General features: G+C 39.8%; 1 protein-coding gene across 2 annotated transcripts in view; it reads right to left on the bottom strand.

Annotated features, from left to right (window-relative positions):
* camsap2a (calmodulin regulated spectrin-associated protein family, member 2a) overlaps nt 1-13,596 on the bottom strand; it is a 43,688-nt gene that overhangs the window by 4,545 nt on the left and 25,547 nt on the right. Inside the window, exons 5-15 of one of the 2 annotated variants that reach the window (XM_066647641.1) lie at nt 13,080-13,112; nt 11,708-11,849; nt 10,306-10,445; nt 6,028-6,118; nt 5,839-5,935; nt 5,565-5,599; nt 5,314-5,383; nt 3,232-5,218; nt 1,373-1,509; nt 949-1,169; nt 160-256 (exon numbers count right to left, since the gene is read on the bottom strand). In XM_066647641.1, the coding sequence (XP_066503738.1) occupies nt 160-256; nt 949-1,169; nt 1,373-1,509; nt 3,232-5,218; nt 5,314-5,383; nt 5,565-5,599; nt 5,839-5,935; nt 6,028-6,118; nt 10,306-10,445; nt 11,708-11,849; nt 13,080-13,112 (3,050 nt within the window). The remainder of the gene's footprint in view (nt 1-159; nt 257-948; nt 1,170-1,372; nt 1,510-3,231; nt 5,219-5,313; nt 5,384-5,564; nt 5,600-5,838; nt 5,936-6,027; nt 6,119-10,305; nt 10,446-11,707; nt 11,850-13,079; nt 13,113-13,596) is intronic. The other variant, XM_066647642.1, reaches the window with a different exon arrangement.

The raw sequence follows: 13,596 nt of genomic DNA, 5'->3' as shown, positions 1-13,596 counted from the left end.
TAGTGAGAAATAGTGACAAATCAGATCCACAGATTGGACCACTTGCTGGAATTGCAGATGCACAAACATTATCAATTAGGCACATGTCACTGAGAATTATGTCAATGAAAAAATTAGTACAATGTTATTTTAAAGTTTCTTTTAAGACATTCTTCTTACCTGGGGGTTCTTTTCTCTGAGTTGACACTGTCATTGTCTCCCAGATTGAGGGAGGCCAAAGAAAGACTGGAAACTGAAAAAACACGAGGTCGTGAACCTAGATGTAAAACACAAGAATGCCACAATATAGTTACACATACGACAAAGAGAGTCCACCTGCTGCTACTTTGAACTGCCCTCGTCTTATATAGCTCACTGCTCAGAGCACACTATGCTCAATAGCTTAAATCCATACTGGATAAATCATACTGAATGTCTAACCCAAATGTAGTTATTTACCTGACCTCTAAGGCATATGTAGCTAACAAGTAACAGATACTTAGAACCACTGATTAGCATTGTGCACGTGCATTGGCTCAAAAATCAAAATAGACTAGCTGAGGTGCAGATATTGTTGTCATAATGTTGCCTATAAAACAGAAACGGTATTTTGCATAGGTAATAGTACACAGACAATAGTAATTTTTTTTCAGAGGTGTTTCGTGTTTTAGTGTCTTGACCACATTTGCAGGGAGTTATTTGCTGTGTAAAGCAGAAGATCTGTCAGTTGTCTGGCATAGGATACAAGATAATTGAGTAAGAGAATAATTAGTAGTATAAACATATAAAGGGACAATCAAGTGATTAGAAAGTGCTAGTCAAAGTTAATTCAAAGCGTAGTGTACAAAAGGAGCAGTAAGTTTAGACTGTGTGTTAGGAAGCAGTCAACAGGAAAGCAAAAAGGCTGAGGGTGGCACAAAGCAAGCTGCAGTGGAGTCTTTGCCGAGCGAAGGGCTCACGCCCCTATACCTGCTGTTGCCCTGACTGGGGTTCTGGGGGAGTCCATCACGTCTCTGTGAATAGACTTGGGCCGTGGCTTCCTCTGCTTTGCTCCCGCAGGCCGAGTTTTTACCAGCATGTCCATGTCTTGCATTAGTTTGAGCTGTTTCCTCCTCAAGTACTCCTGCTTGATGAACTCTCTCCTGGCCTTCTCTTCCTCCTTCTTTAGACGATCCTCCTCTGCCTTCAACCTGGGAGAGGAAACAGATATCTTAGACATTGCAGTCTGAAATAAATCAGCCAAGAAGCCAATAAAGTTATTTAGATTAAAATAAACAATAATATAGTAAGGATCTAAGTCTGGTCAATGTTTTCCTGGCTAATAAATTATTTAATTATACTAAAAAGAAAGACAATGTGATGCATTGATCTGACTACTGTGCAGGGGCATCACCTGGCCTCCTCTTTCTTCTGCTCCAGCTCTGCCTCAAGCTGCTGTTTCCTTTGCTGACTCTCACGTTCTCTCCTCAGTCTTTTCTCCAGCAGTGCTGCTCTCTTCATGGCCATGCTGTCCTCCCCCTTTATGTCATCCTGTTAAATAAAGGACAGAGTGAAAACAAATACAATGACTGAGGAGCTCATTGCACATCTAATATCGCCATTATTGCTTAATAGCCAACATTAGTTTAATTACATATTTCATCCACCCATTACACTCTGCTAAACACTAAAGGTTAATTTGGAAAGTCTGCAACTTTTTAGTAGCTGAGCAACTCCATGTGTAGTCTACTGTTTAGCAATTAAAACAAGTCTATTCACACATTACACAAATAACACTGTAACTACTGTTGTAGAACTGTAAAATTACTGCCTGGTAAGACTAATTTGCAAGTGTAGTCTATTTACACAGCACATACGTCTTCTCAAAAACCTTCTATTGCAGGTATAATACCGAAAAACAAAAAGTCTAATGCTTGAATATAGACAAAAGAATCATACTACAATATTGAGGCAGCTCAAGGAATGTGATTGCAGGATTCATCATGGTAGTGTTGGGATGTGAACTTAACCAAAAATAGTCACAGTGCTGCTGTATGCACATCACTATCTAAATGATTTATAAGCCCCAGTTTTTTGACCTAGATCAAAGAGCAGCATGGTCTACCCAACTCAAAAGAGCACAACACATCTGTCCTAAGCCTACCCCTGTCTGCTGCATGTTTTTTACTACTAAATACATTTCTACAGGATCTAATACATTTATAGCTACTGTTTCCCCAGAGTTGGTATCATATTTTCATGGTTAAATGAAAGATAATATTGAATGTGAGTAAGAATGTCCCAATCAACTTTTTTGCCCCTGATCATTTAATTAATTTAATTTAGAGTATTTTCTGATATTGAATTTTAATCTGATTCAGGTATTTTCCTAAAAAAGTCTCTTGCAATGTGCACAGTTTAAGTACATTGCAGTTATTAAAATCAATCCAATGTATTTGCTTGAGAACTGAACAGCTCTGTAGTGCATTAGGAAAAAAACTGCCTGTATCCAAGTTATTGCTTTTTCCCCCTTACAAAACAAAGAAGTAAAAAATTACATTTTTATAATAAAATTATAATTATATAATAAAAGTCACACAGCTCCAGGATCCTGGAGGTTGTGGGTTTCACTCCTGCTTCGGGTGACTGTCTGTTTGGTGTGTTCTCCCCGTGTCCACATGGGTTTCCTCCGGGTGCTCCGGTTTCCTCCCACAGTCCAAAAACACACGTTGGTAGATGGACTGGCGACTCAAAAGTGTCCGTAGGTGCGACTGTGTGAGTGAATGTGAGTGTGGGTGCTGCCCTGTTAAGGACTGGCGCCCCTCCAGGTTGTATTCCTGCCTTGCGCCCAATGATTCCAGGTAGGCTCTGGACCCACCGCGACCCTGAACTGGATAAGCGCTTACAGATAATGAATGAATGAATGAATATATATAAAACCCTTGTATAAATTTAACTTAGTGCAGCATTGCAGTAGTAAAACACTCAAAAAGAGTAATATAATCACAACACCTATTTGAAATGCTATTAGACTAGTTTCGTTCCAAAATTTTAAATATTTCCACACTATAGGCATTTTAGCCATGTCTTGCCATAAATTGTGCTCTCCATTCACAATACCCGGGTGACCGTTTATGAATAACAAAGAATTGGGCTAAGGTTTGTTATATCTCATTAATACAGATACAGATTAGTTAAAATATGCACTGATGGACACAGATGCCAATCTTTGAGATTGTGTCCGGACATCCTTATGTGTGAGTATATGTTTACCTTGAAAAAGAATCCGCAGCACATCTTCTGGTCATCATCCAGATTCTCTCCTGCTATTGGGCCTTCTTTGCTCTCTTCTAGGTCCTGTCCATCAAGAGGTTTTAGGACAGACAGTGGCACCTCAATCAGGTTTTTGTTGCTCTGAATTATGGAATCAACTGGCTTCTCGGTAGGCGTGACTATAACGGTTTCTTTTACAGCATGTGACAGCACTTCTGAAACACTAGATTCCACAGTGGGCTTAATTTCTCCTTCTGCCTTTTTCTTTTCCTCCTCCCCTACATCTTTCACTTCCTCTGACTGTACAATAACGGTTTCAGCATGTTGTATGTCTTTGGTAGGTGAAGTGAGATCACCAGAGAAGTCATCTGTGCACAAGGACTCGGGGGCTTGCATACTGTCCTTGTCTGTGGTTTCAGCTCCTGGTGCTGTTTTTTTATTTTCCCCGAGGTATGCAAAAGAGCTGGACACAGACTGAGACGGGGAAAACCTACGCAGGCGAGGTATGCTGTCCACAGACTGGGGAACGGTGAGGACTCGGTTGAATGGGGTGATCTTCAGCTCACTAGGTCGAGGCGTCCGTGGAGTTTTGGAGTGGAAGGAGGCCGACTTCCTCTTGAGGTTGGTTGGGGAGCGATGGGTGGTGTGTGGGGAGTCAGCCGGTGAAGGAGAACCAGAAGAGCGACCCCCTCTCAGGTCCTGCATCTGTTTTTTAGGCGAAGGCTGGGGTGGAGACACGACCCAGGCTTGCTGCTCCCGCATCTGCATGATGACCTCTTGCTGCTGGGCAAGCCGCTGCATCTCAGTCTGCAAGAAGCTTAATGAAGCATTAAGCTTCTCAATGGAGCGTGTATACTCTAACAGGTCTGCCTCTGACGTACCTTCATCGCCTGGGGTCTTGACAGGAGACCTTGTGGACTGTGAATTATCAGCTTGAGTTTTAGCATCTTCTGTGTTCAGAGTGTCCTCCTGAGCTGGTGTGGCACCATCATGACCTTTCCTCTTGACTACGGTGAGGAAGGCATTCCGTCCCATCTTCTGCCTATGGCGTGTAAAGGCAGCTTCCACCTTCTTCTTTTGGGCCTCAATGGCACGCCGTTTCTCTTCCAGTCGCATACGCAGCTGCACCATTTCTGCGGCCATGGCTTGAGCTGGATCTTTCGCTGGCTGGTGTGCAGGGCTTACTTCAGGTGAGGGTGCCCAGGACACTGAGTGGGGAATGTTGAGGTCTGAACTGTCTGGTGTGGTCACCTGAGAGTTGCCACCTTTGGAACCGGCCTCCATATTTGGATTGAGCTTTTTCAGTTTCTGCTCAGCGAAACTGGTCATCTTAACTCCAGGCGTGGGTGTTCCAGCTATGGGGGACTTAGTGCTAATACTGCTGGGGCATGGACTGGTGGAGTCCTGGCTACGGCAAGCTCTACCCTCAAAGTCTTGGTCCATATCTAAGTCCATACTCATTGTGCAGTCCCTCAGAGACGAGTCCTCATCCAGTGTCTCCTGGATATCTTCTGTCCTCACATGAATGCCAGTATCCACCTCTGTCGTGGATGTGCTCAAAGCCCCTTTTGTCTCCGAAACTGAGTCTAGGTCTTCTCCTTCATCTTGGGTTTTGGAGGTCAGCTCTTCTTTACTCTGCAGATGAAGGAAGAATCCTTTGCTTTCAGCCTGAGCCTCAGAGCCCTGCTGTTGTTTCTCTGAGTTGTGAATGATTTCCAGTGCCTCTTCAATGCTAGGCGGTGCACTGCCATTCATACGGCCTTGCTGGACTCCTGCAAGGCTGTCAGGACAACATTCTTCCTCAATGCCTATGTTCTGGCAGTCGACAGGTTGAAAGGACAGGTTTCGCTTCATTCCCTTTGCTAATTTGAACCCAAAGCCATCAGTGCTCACAGACCTAGTCATTCCCCGACTGAGTGGCGCAGGACTATGGCTGTTGTCCTCTTTATCAAACGGGATGTCAAAGGACACTCCCTGAGCAGCTGATCTGTAAACAGAAGCTAGGCTTAGTCAGCAAGCATTTTTGTTATATTTCTAATATATTCATTCCAAACAAGGTATCCCAAATTTTCTCACACCCACCTCTTCTCCTTCGGCCAAGTCCCCATAAAGCTGTCCACAAAGGACATGGAGGTTGATCTCTTGATCTCACCTGGGCAGTAAAATAAACATACATAAAGGTATGCAATATATAAACCCAGTTTTCTGGAAGATCAGTTGTTTGAGATGTCTATGAATTTTGCACATAACTGTACATGTTGTAATCAATTTAAAGCAAAGAAAAAACAAGTACATTAATGAGTAAACATAAATAAATAGCTTGGTAAATTTACCTGAGTTTGTCTGAGGCTGTGGCCGCAGTGGGAGACTAAATTGAGGATAACATGTTAATAAAACACTGAAATATATGGTAGCATATATATTATTTTCACATATTACCAGGAAATGGCATTACAGGTATTGGTTCTTCTAATGAAAACATTGTAACTAATTACGGCTGTAACATTACATAAAAAAGAGCTATGTATTAAAGCATTGTAACTCTATTCTATTTTATGGCTGAGTGATTTTGAAAAGTGAAATTTTCCAGCTCAGGAAAAAACATGCCTTGGCCTGTCTGGACTGGGTGGTCTTTCCATGAAACTTCTCTTTGTGACTTTTGAGATGGGCACAGATGGCACGTTCTTAAGTGATGGAGCTGGTGCTAAAATACAGATTAAAGTCAGTTCATACATATGAAGGCCAAACACTGATATTTTAATTGATTACTAAAGTCTATTCCTATAGTTAGTTTACCTTCAGGAGTCAAAACCTGTGGCCGTACAAATGAGGGCTTCACTTGTTCAAACCACCAGAACAGCTCAGCCATAAATACAAGATAATTATTCTGGTGAAAAATAAAGAAAAAAAATTAGGATTCCACAAGAACATCAGCATGCAGTTGTTCTGGGAGATAAAGCAATATTTCTCATTAAACCAGAATGCATGCCACAAATCATGCTTAGTGTACACAGGCTTAGTGTAATGTTTATTTTGTACCACAAGATGTCTCTGTACTCCTTAACTTTCAGAAAATGGTGTTTGAGTGCTGTCAGCAGCAATGTTGGTGTGAACCAGAGGTGGTTGTGAGGTCACAGCATATGTTTGGTCCTCTCAACATGATTGGTTGCTTCTGATTTATCAAACCCATCTACAGTCATTAGCTAAAGACTTGTAAAGACAACACTGTTCATGATGCAGACAAACATTTTTACTTGTAAATCTTTAAATTTGAAAGCTGCATTCATGGAATTGTGAATGTGATACAAAAATGACTAGCCTAATCATAGTGGCTATTATAAAATATAGACATCCATAATTATAAAATCCCTACGCCATACACACACCTACTCACAAAATATGGCCAGTTATGTGCTGGCCAAAGCTGTTACATGTCACCTTGAATACCCAGGGGCTTACAGGCACAGTTAAAAATGCTTCAGTCATGAAATAGCTCAGTGGGTAATATTCACCCTTCAGCAATATTCAACCTAAGTTGCATTGCAGTGATTTTTTTGGCTAATTCTTATTAATATTGATAGATTCACACTGTGTGAACTGCCAGAATAAATTCACCACTCAGTCTTCAATAAAGTTGCCTATTTTAATAACTGGTTAAATGTCATGGTTAAATCCTCAGTAGGTGATACTGTGGTTATAATGACCTAAAATTCACCTTCAATAATTTTGTGCTTAAAATTACCTTTAACTAAGCTACACATTACATTCTATGAATCCACACCTACAAGAAGTTTATTAGCAATCTAATAAAAGGTGTTTAGGGTGTCTGCTGCTTGCCATGCAAGAAGAATGTCTGACAGCACAAGGGTGTGAACATGTTCTAACACAGATGGTGTTAGACAGTAACATTACATATAGGAAGTACATAGGACAAATATAATACACTTTGATCAAAGAAGTCACAGACATTTACCCTATTTAAAGAGTACAGATATACTGAAATCATGTTAGAACCAAGTATCAGCATGAGCTCAATCAAATAAGAGCATGAGCTTTGATGTTTCGATTAGCTCAAAAACCTGCCTGCACTAGTGTCACGTTTATGCAAGCGGCCAATCCTTTTAGCAATTACTCATCAGCTGTGTCTTGAGTGCCTAACTTTCATGTCACGCTAATGTGCTATTATTTTGGTTGGCAGGTAGGAGGCTTACAAGTTTTAAGTCGACCGCTTAAGACATTTTGCATTCAAATGCGTTTTGCTTTTGTTAGCAATATAGCAAAGAGGCTAAAGTAGCTAACAAAGCAGAAGAATATGGACAAGCAGATTTAATTATTTAAGAATTACTTTATTTATTTATTATTTATTTTTTACTTTTCTTATCAATTTGATTTTGCTGTGAGATCTTAATTAGAATCATGAGGGATATATTTGAGGCTTCTTATACACATCTAAGATTTAGCCAGCTTTGTTTTTTTTCCTAATAGCATTGCCACTAAAACCCAAGTCCAAGTCCATTTATGATTACTTCTTCACATGGTTAAAGAAAAGGGTGTGAAGATGTAGGCATACAATTTGCACATAAGTAATTGGTGATAATAATCTGGATGATGGTACTACCTCACCAGTTAGTATTGTGCATGCCTAATCATTATACACTTGCCTCAAATTCCTGAACTGGCTAACAGATTTTAGCTGGGGTAGGAGGAACTTGGGTAAATCACCATGATATATGGATAACAGAATGTAAAGCTCCTTATGGTACTGTCATGGTCAAATGAGGACTATCAAAACAAATGAGCATAATGTCCTGTTGAGCTCTCTACATTTTTGCAGATTAAATCATCCGTGGACTTAACTGAGAACACAGGATGCCTTCTTAATTTCTGTTAAAATGCTTCTGAAAACTTAGTATGTCGGGCCCAAAACAAAGGACCTGGAAAGTAGGTCAAGGTTACAGCTCCTCAACCTGCTCTCAATTCCACTCACATTTCAGAGACTCTGCGCAGCAGCCTGAAATACATGCTCACACACACACACACATATATCGAGGGCGTTCACAGATACAACTACTGCTTCAAAAAAATAAGAGCTTGTCTGGTCAGATTTAAGTGTTTATTAATGGCTGCTATTACTGTGATCAGAATTAATTTGTGTCTACATCTGTACATTTGTTATGAACTTGACAAGATTCAAGCAGGTACGGTCTAATCTTTTTTTAAATTAATTCTGACTCATTCGGCCCATGTGGTTACAGCTCTGAATACCTTAAAAACTCAAATCAATGGTAAGTGGGTTTTAATTCTTTGGACCATGAGCATGTCTTGAATAAGAACATCTGAATGGTCAGGATGCACAAACATTTAAATATCATATCAGAATCAGACCGGTATTGGGAAATATTTTTTATAAAATACATTATTTGTCAACGGACAAATGTTCAGATTTGACCTATAATACATTTGTTATGACACTGAGACCAGACATAGACATTTAGGCTATTTTCTGCGATTTATTAATTTGATTATAAACACATGGAAATGATAATAATGTTTCACTGTGCAGGCATACGCTGAGGCAAAAACAACACTACTGGATCACACAGATCATACTCAATACAAGCTATATGCCACGGAAAGCAATGTCTGTTCACATCCACATCTCAGCGCCAAATAAGCTTCTGACTGTCTGCAGTACTTAGCCTGACAACAGCAAAAATGTCCCTTTTAAACAGAGTAGAGAGGAAACCCTGTCAGGAACACTCAAAGACCACACAGAATCAGAGCGCTCCTATTCAGCCTTAGACCTTGCTTTTGATGTCGCAGAGAATCCACTCAGCCTGGTGTACAATGGCTCATGAAAGGATTCAGGATGTAGGATGACATTTAAACGACTGTAATGGCAGCAAAGAAAAAAAAAACCTCTGATATTCAAGTCCTTAAAAAGCACCCTTTTGACTGAATATGTTTCAACTGTAAGAGTCTTAAGTTAGCACCACTAACACACCAGCACTTAAGCACTGTAATATATCAAGAGAAGTCATTGTCACAGGTGTAAATTTCTGAGGTCAAAAATATTTCACTCATTTAATAATTCAGTGTGTCATGAATTCTTAAATTTCATTTCTGTTCTTAATAAACCTCCAGAGCATAAATATGCCCTCAAATGTCTCTGAAAATCTAAAATGAATGGAAGTTCATAAAGGAAAATTGTAGACAAACTAAAATGCTAGATTTCGTTGTTCAAGCTTTTGTATATTGCTGATTAAACATATGTTTTCTGCTTTTTCTGTTGCTAAATATATTTACACCTTTTATAATCTTATTATAAGTCATTATTATATATCATATATATTGCTTTTTAGTCACTATGTTCCGTTTCTTGTACAAATTGGTGTATTTATCTGTCTATAATTTATCTAAAGTTCTCTTATGATGTTCTGTTATGATGATTTTCTTAGTTTTCTATACCTTTTCTTTGCCTATTTGTTTGAAAAATAAACTTTCTGAATGCATTTTTGTTGTGTATAGATCGCTGGGAAAATGTGTTTACTTGACAGTGTTTTTACTGATTGTGAGAATATATTTCCATGGGGAGCCTCTCTTACTGAAGCTTTCTGAAGCATGACTCACAACTCTGGCAAATGTGAAAAAACGAATGGCCTGCCCCCATAGGCTTTTCATCAGCTTGTAAAATTGAATTGTGCCAGTACTCCAAAACCATGGCCTTTACACTATTCATTTCCATCAGCTCTAACCTGTTCCCTTATTATTGTGCCTTCTCTAATAGAGTCAGTCTGTTATCAAAATGCCATCTAACAAAGTGCCAAGCTGAAATGCCATGTTGATTATCATTGTGATGGTAAATACATAAAAGACTTTGTGCATAACCTCCACAAGAATTCAAGATAATATTTTTGCAGTATCACTCACATTGGACACAACTACTCATAAAGAAGTTTCCTTAAACAAGTCTGTGAATAATTCTATGACTATATGACTAGTGCTGTACTGGATAATGGCATTTGTCCAAACAGTCTACAGCGAATTAGAGGTAATGCTGGTGTTAAAGCTTACTTTGATGGATGAAGATGCATAAAGCATGTCCTCCAGACTGAAATGACAGCAGTGGTTCAGATGCTCATGGCAGAAATCCTGTATGAGCTGCAGGTTGTACAAGCTGTCCGCCAGCGACATGGTCTCTTTCAGGCAAATGTCTGTAAGAAAGCAATGAATATGTAATCAAACTCTCCTCAACTCATGTTGCTTGTTTTTATACTTACACTAACAGAACTGACATGGACCTGACCAATCACACTGCAAATCACAGGAGTTCCCTGGGACTCCACCAATAGGAGGCAAGGCCATTGATCAAAGTGTCAATCAAAAGGCATGTGATAAGTGACATAAAGGAGACATTTGTTTTCTTTGTTTCAGAAACCTAATCCAATTATTTCTTTTTTAAACATGGGCTCAATGATGAGAGCTGAAAAATCTGATGGAACAGTCTTCAGTTTGCTTTAATTACATTAAGGACCATTAACAGGATAGGGATTATGCTGTTTAACCAGTGAATCTGAGCTGCTGTTTATGTGAAAGGACATTATTTCAATGTTTACAGTGGCACCTATCATACTTCTTTTTTCTCACCTTTGCTGCAGCATGTGAGAAAAAGCTGTTTTTTTTTCCTTTGGTAAAAAGGCACTTGTATGTCTTAGCACCAAAGCCTGCTTTTGCAGCATTACAAGACAAAACCAGTCTTTTGTTGCCCCATCCAACGTTTTGAGAATGTGTTGGTGGTCTCAAATTCAAAATGCACATGCCTTTTAGATAAAACTCTAAAGATGCTCAGTTTCAACATGTAAAACATTGTCTTTGTAATTGAAATTAAATATTTGATTTAAATGGTTTGTATCTATACAAAAATATCACATTTGCTAATTACAGTTACCTTCAAAACAATATACAGGAGGTCCTCGGCTTACGACGTTGATCCGTTCCTACGTCGCGTCGTAAAACGATTTTCGCTGTAAGTCGGAACATACGTACATACTGTACGTCAATAACATACTGTACGCACTTATCCTATCCTAACACCTATCCTCCTCGGTCCCAAGCCGCGTATTCTTCCGCCGCGCACACCACACACGAAGTTCGCGTTACGACGTTTACGACGCAAAACCACTTAAGTCGAAACAAGGCTTTATACAGTAAATAGGAGATGGGTCGTAACCACGAAATATCGTAACTCGGGACTGACGTAACCCGAGGACCTCCTGTATATATCTGATCATGTGTGCACGTATGTACAGCTGTGGGCAAATGTTTGGACACCCTTGTCAAACGAAATGTCAGAATTAGAACAAAACTCCTGTCTGTGCAGCCATAATCACAACAAACTGATAAAATGTGTGTGGTTTGGTATTATACCAAGGCTTTGCTTTATTTCCATATTGCCTGAATTGGCAGGTGAACATACCCTCCAGCTTGACTATGTCTGGGCAGTAGAAGTGCAACAGAGCAGCAAGTCCACAGCCGTCTGTGCTGTCCTTCAGCAGATTGTCCACCGGGGGGATCCACGGCACTGTCTTAGGCAACACCTGCTCTTTCCTATAGCGGGCCTGCCACCCAACACACAAAGACACACGCACACAAACCAGTCAGCACAGAGCCATAACAACTCATTAAAAACATGACAGACAAGATGAGTGAAAGTTAATGTCAGCTGAATTATACAACTGGTCTCTTCAGATAAACATTAAAGTCAGACAGTTATCACAGGTACAAAACCCACATATAGTTGCTGTTCAAAGAAATACGTATCTCTCCATTTATGCCAATTTTTAGTTTACTACATAATTTGAACACAGTGGCTGTCCCTCACAATGTGTGACAATTTCATGGTGAACGGACCAATAGAAATGCTCCAAAATTACTTTTGGAAAAAAACTTTATTTAGGGTGACCAGATCTGAGGTGGTGAAATAGAGGACAAGTCTCCGGGCGGGGGAGGTGGACGACTACTGACGTGCAGACTGACCAATTAAATGTTTACAGAGAAGGTTATCGACCAATAACGGTAGCTCTACAGTCAGACCGTTTGTGAAATTCCGCCCGGACATTTTTTTATGTTTAAAAAAGAGGACATGTCCGGGTAAAAGATGACGTCTGGTCACCCTACCTTATTACACTAACGTCCACTGAAAATTAAGAAGGTTTACCCTTCTGAAATGTTACTATTTTGGAGATACATATTTTGCTTTGAAAAGCAATGATATAATGCAGCCCTACACCCTGAATCTGAACAGAAAGTTGGAACTCTGCAAAAGCCAGGAACCACAGTTTATTTGATTTTTGTAAACCTGACTACTAAGTTGTTCATTGTCAGCATCAGGTAGTGATAAGCATATGTAGCTTTAAACATATGTAAAACTACCCAGAAGTGTCCATGTTGTTCTGGAGACTAGCTCCAAGTTCAAACTTTTAAGTTGTTAGTATTTTCTCAGACACATTTCTTTTACTTACTATTACATTCTCCTTACTTATACAAAGGGATAAACTAAATAAATACAGAGTAGCTGTATTGTAGCTGATTTAAAATATTATAAATGAAGTGTGGTCTCTGACTCGGCAGAGTGTTCTATGATCTTTATGAACACAAAACACAGGATGGTTGAACAGAAGACTAGATATTATTTCTTTAATATTGGTGATAAAATAAATGGTCCCTTGTGTTCTAATGTCATGGCATGAGATTTTAGACATCGTTTGTACTGATGGATGAAACCAATGCTGAACAGACACAAACAGATGAAATAATGATTAATGGCCACATCCATATTTTTAACTTACAGGAACCAGCTTCATATACCATTTGGTTGGAGACTTCAGTCAGCAAAAGAGACAGAGGTAGAGAGAGAGTGTGTGTCAGGAAGGGAAGTTTAATCCCATCAGAGAAGAAGAAAGACCCAGGAGAGAGAGACAACATACATACACTGAAGTGATTACCAATTACATCAATAGTTAATTACTGTAAGTAGTAAACTTAGCCCATCACAGCACAAACACTGCTCTTTCCTCTTCGTTCAATGTTGCAGCCAGAGATAGGACTGCAGTGACTGTAGCTTTAGGACTCTCTGTGGCTCTGAGCTGTTCCAGCTTTTATAACCCACTGTCAAACTCTGATACTAGACTCTCAGCATTTGTCAATGTGTATGCCATCTACATCCATAGAGCAAAAGCCTTGGGATCCAGTGGTAATATAGTGCCATCACAAAACACACCAACTCATGCTAGGCACTCCCTAAGGGGGAATCAAAAGTTCTAATCTGCTGTCTGTGTCTCCTGCCAGGAGATGTTGGGCTCTACT

Source organism: Hoplias malabaricus, chromosome 16 (genome assembly GCF_029633855.1).
Source record: "Hoplias malabaricus isolate fHopMal1 chromosome 16, fHopMal1.hap1, whole genome shotgun sequence".
Taxonomy (NCBI): domain Eukaryota; kingdom Metazoa; phylum Chordata; class Actinopteri; order Characiformes; family Erythrinidae; genus Hoplias; species Hoplias malabaricus.
The sequence above is the reverse complement of the archived record's forward strand: the minus strand, read 5'-3'. Positions and strand labels throughout refer to the sequence as shown.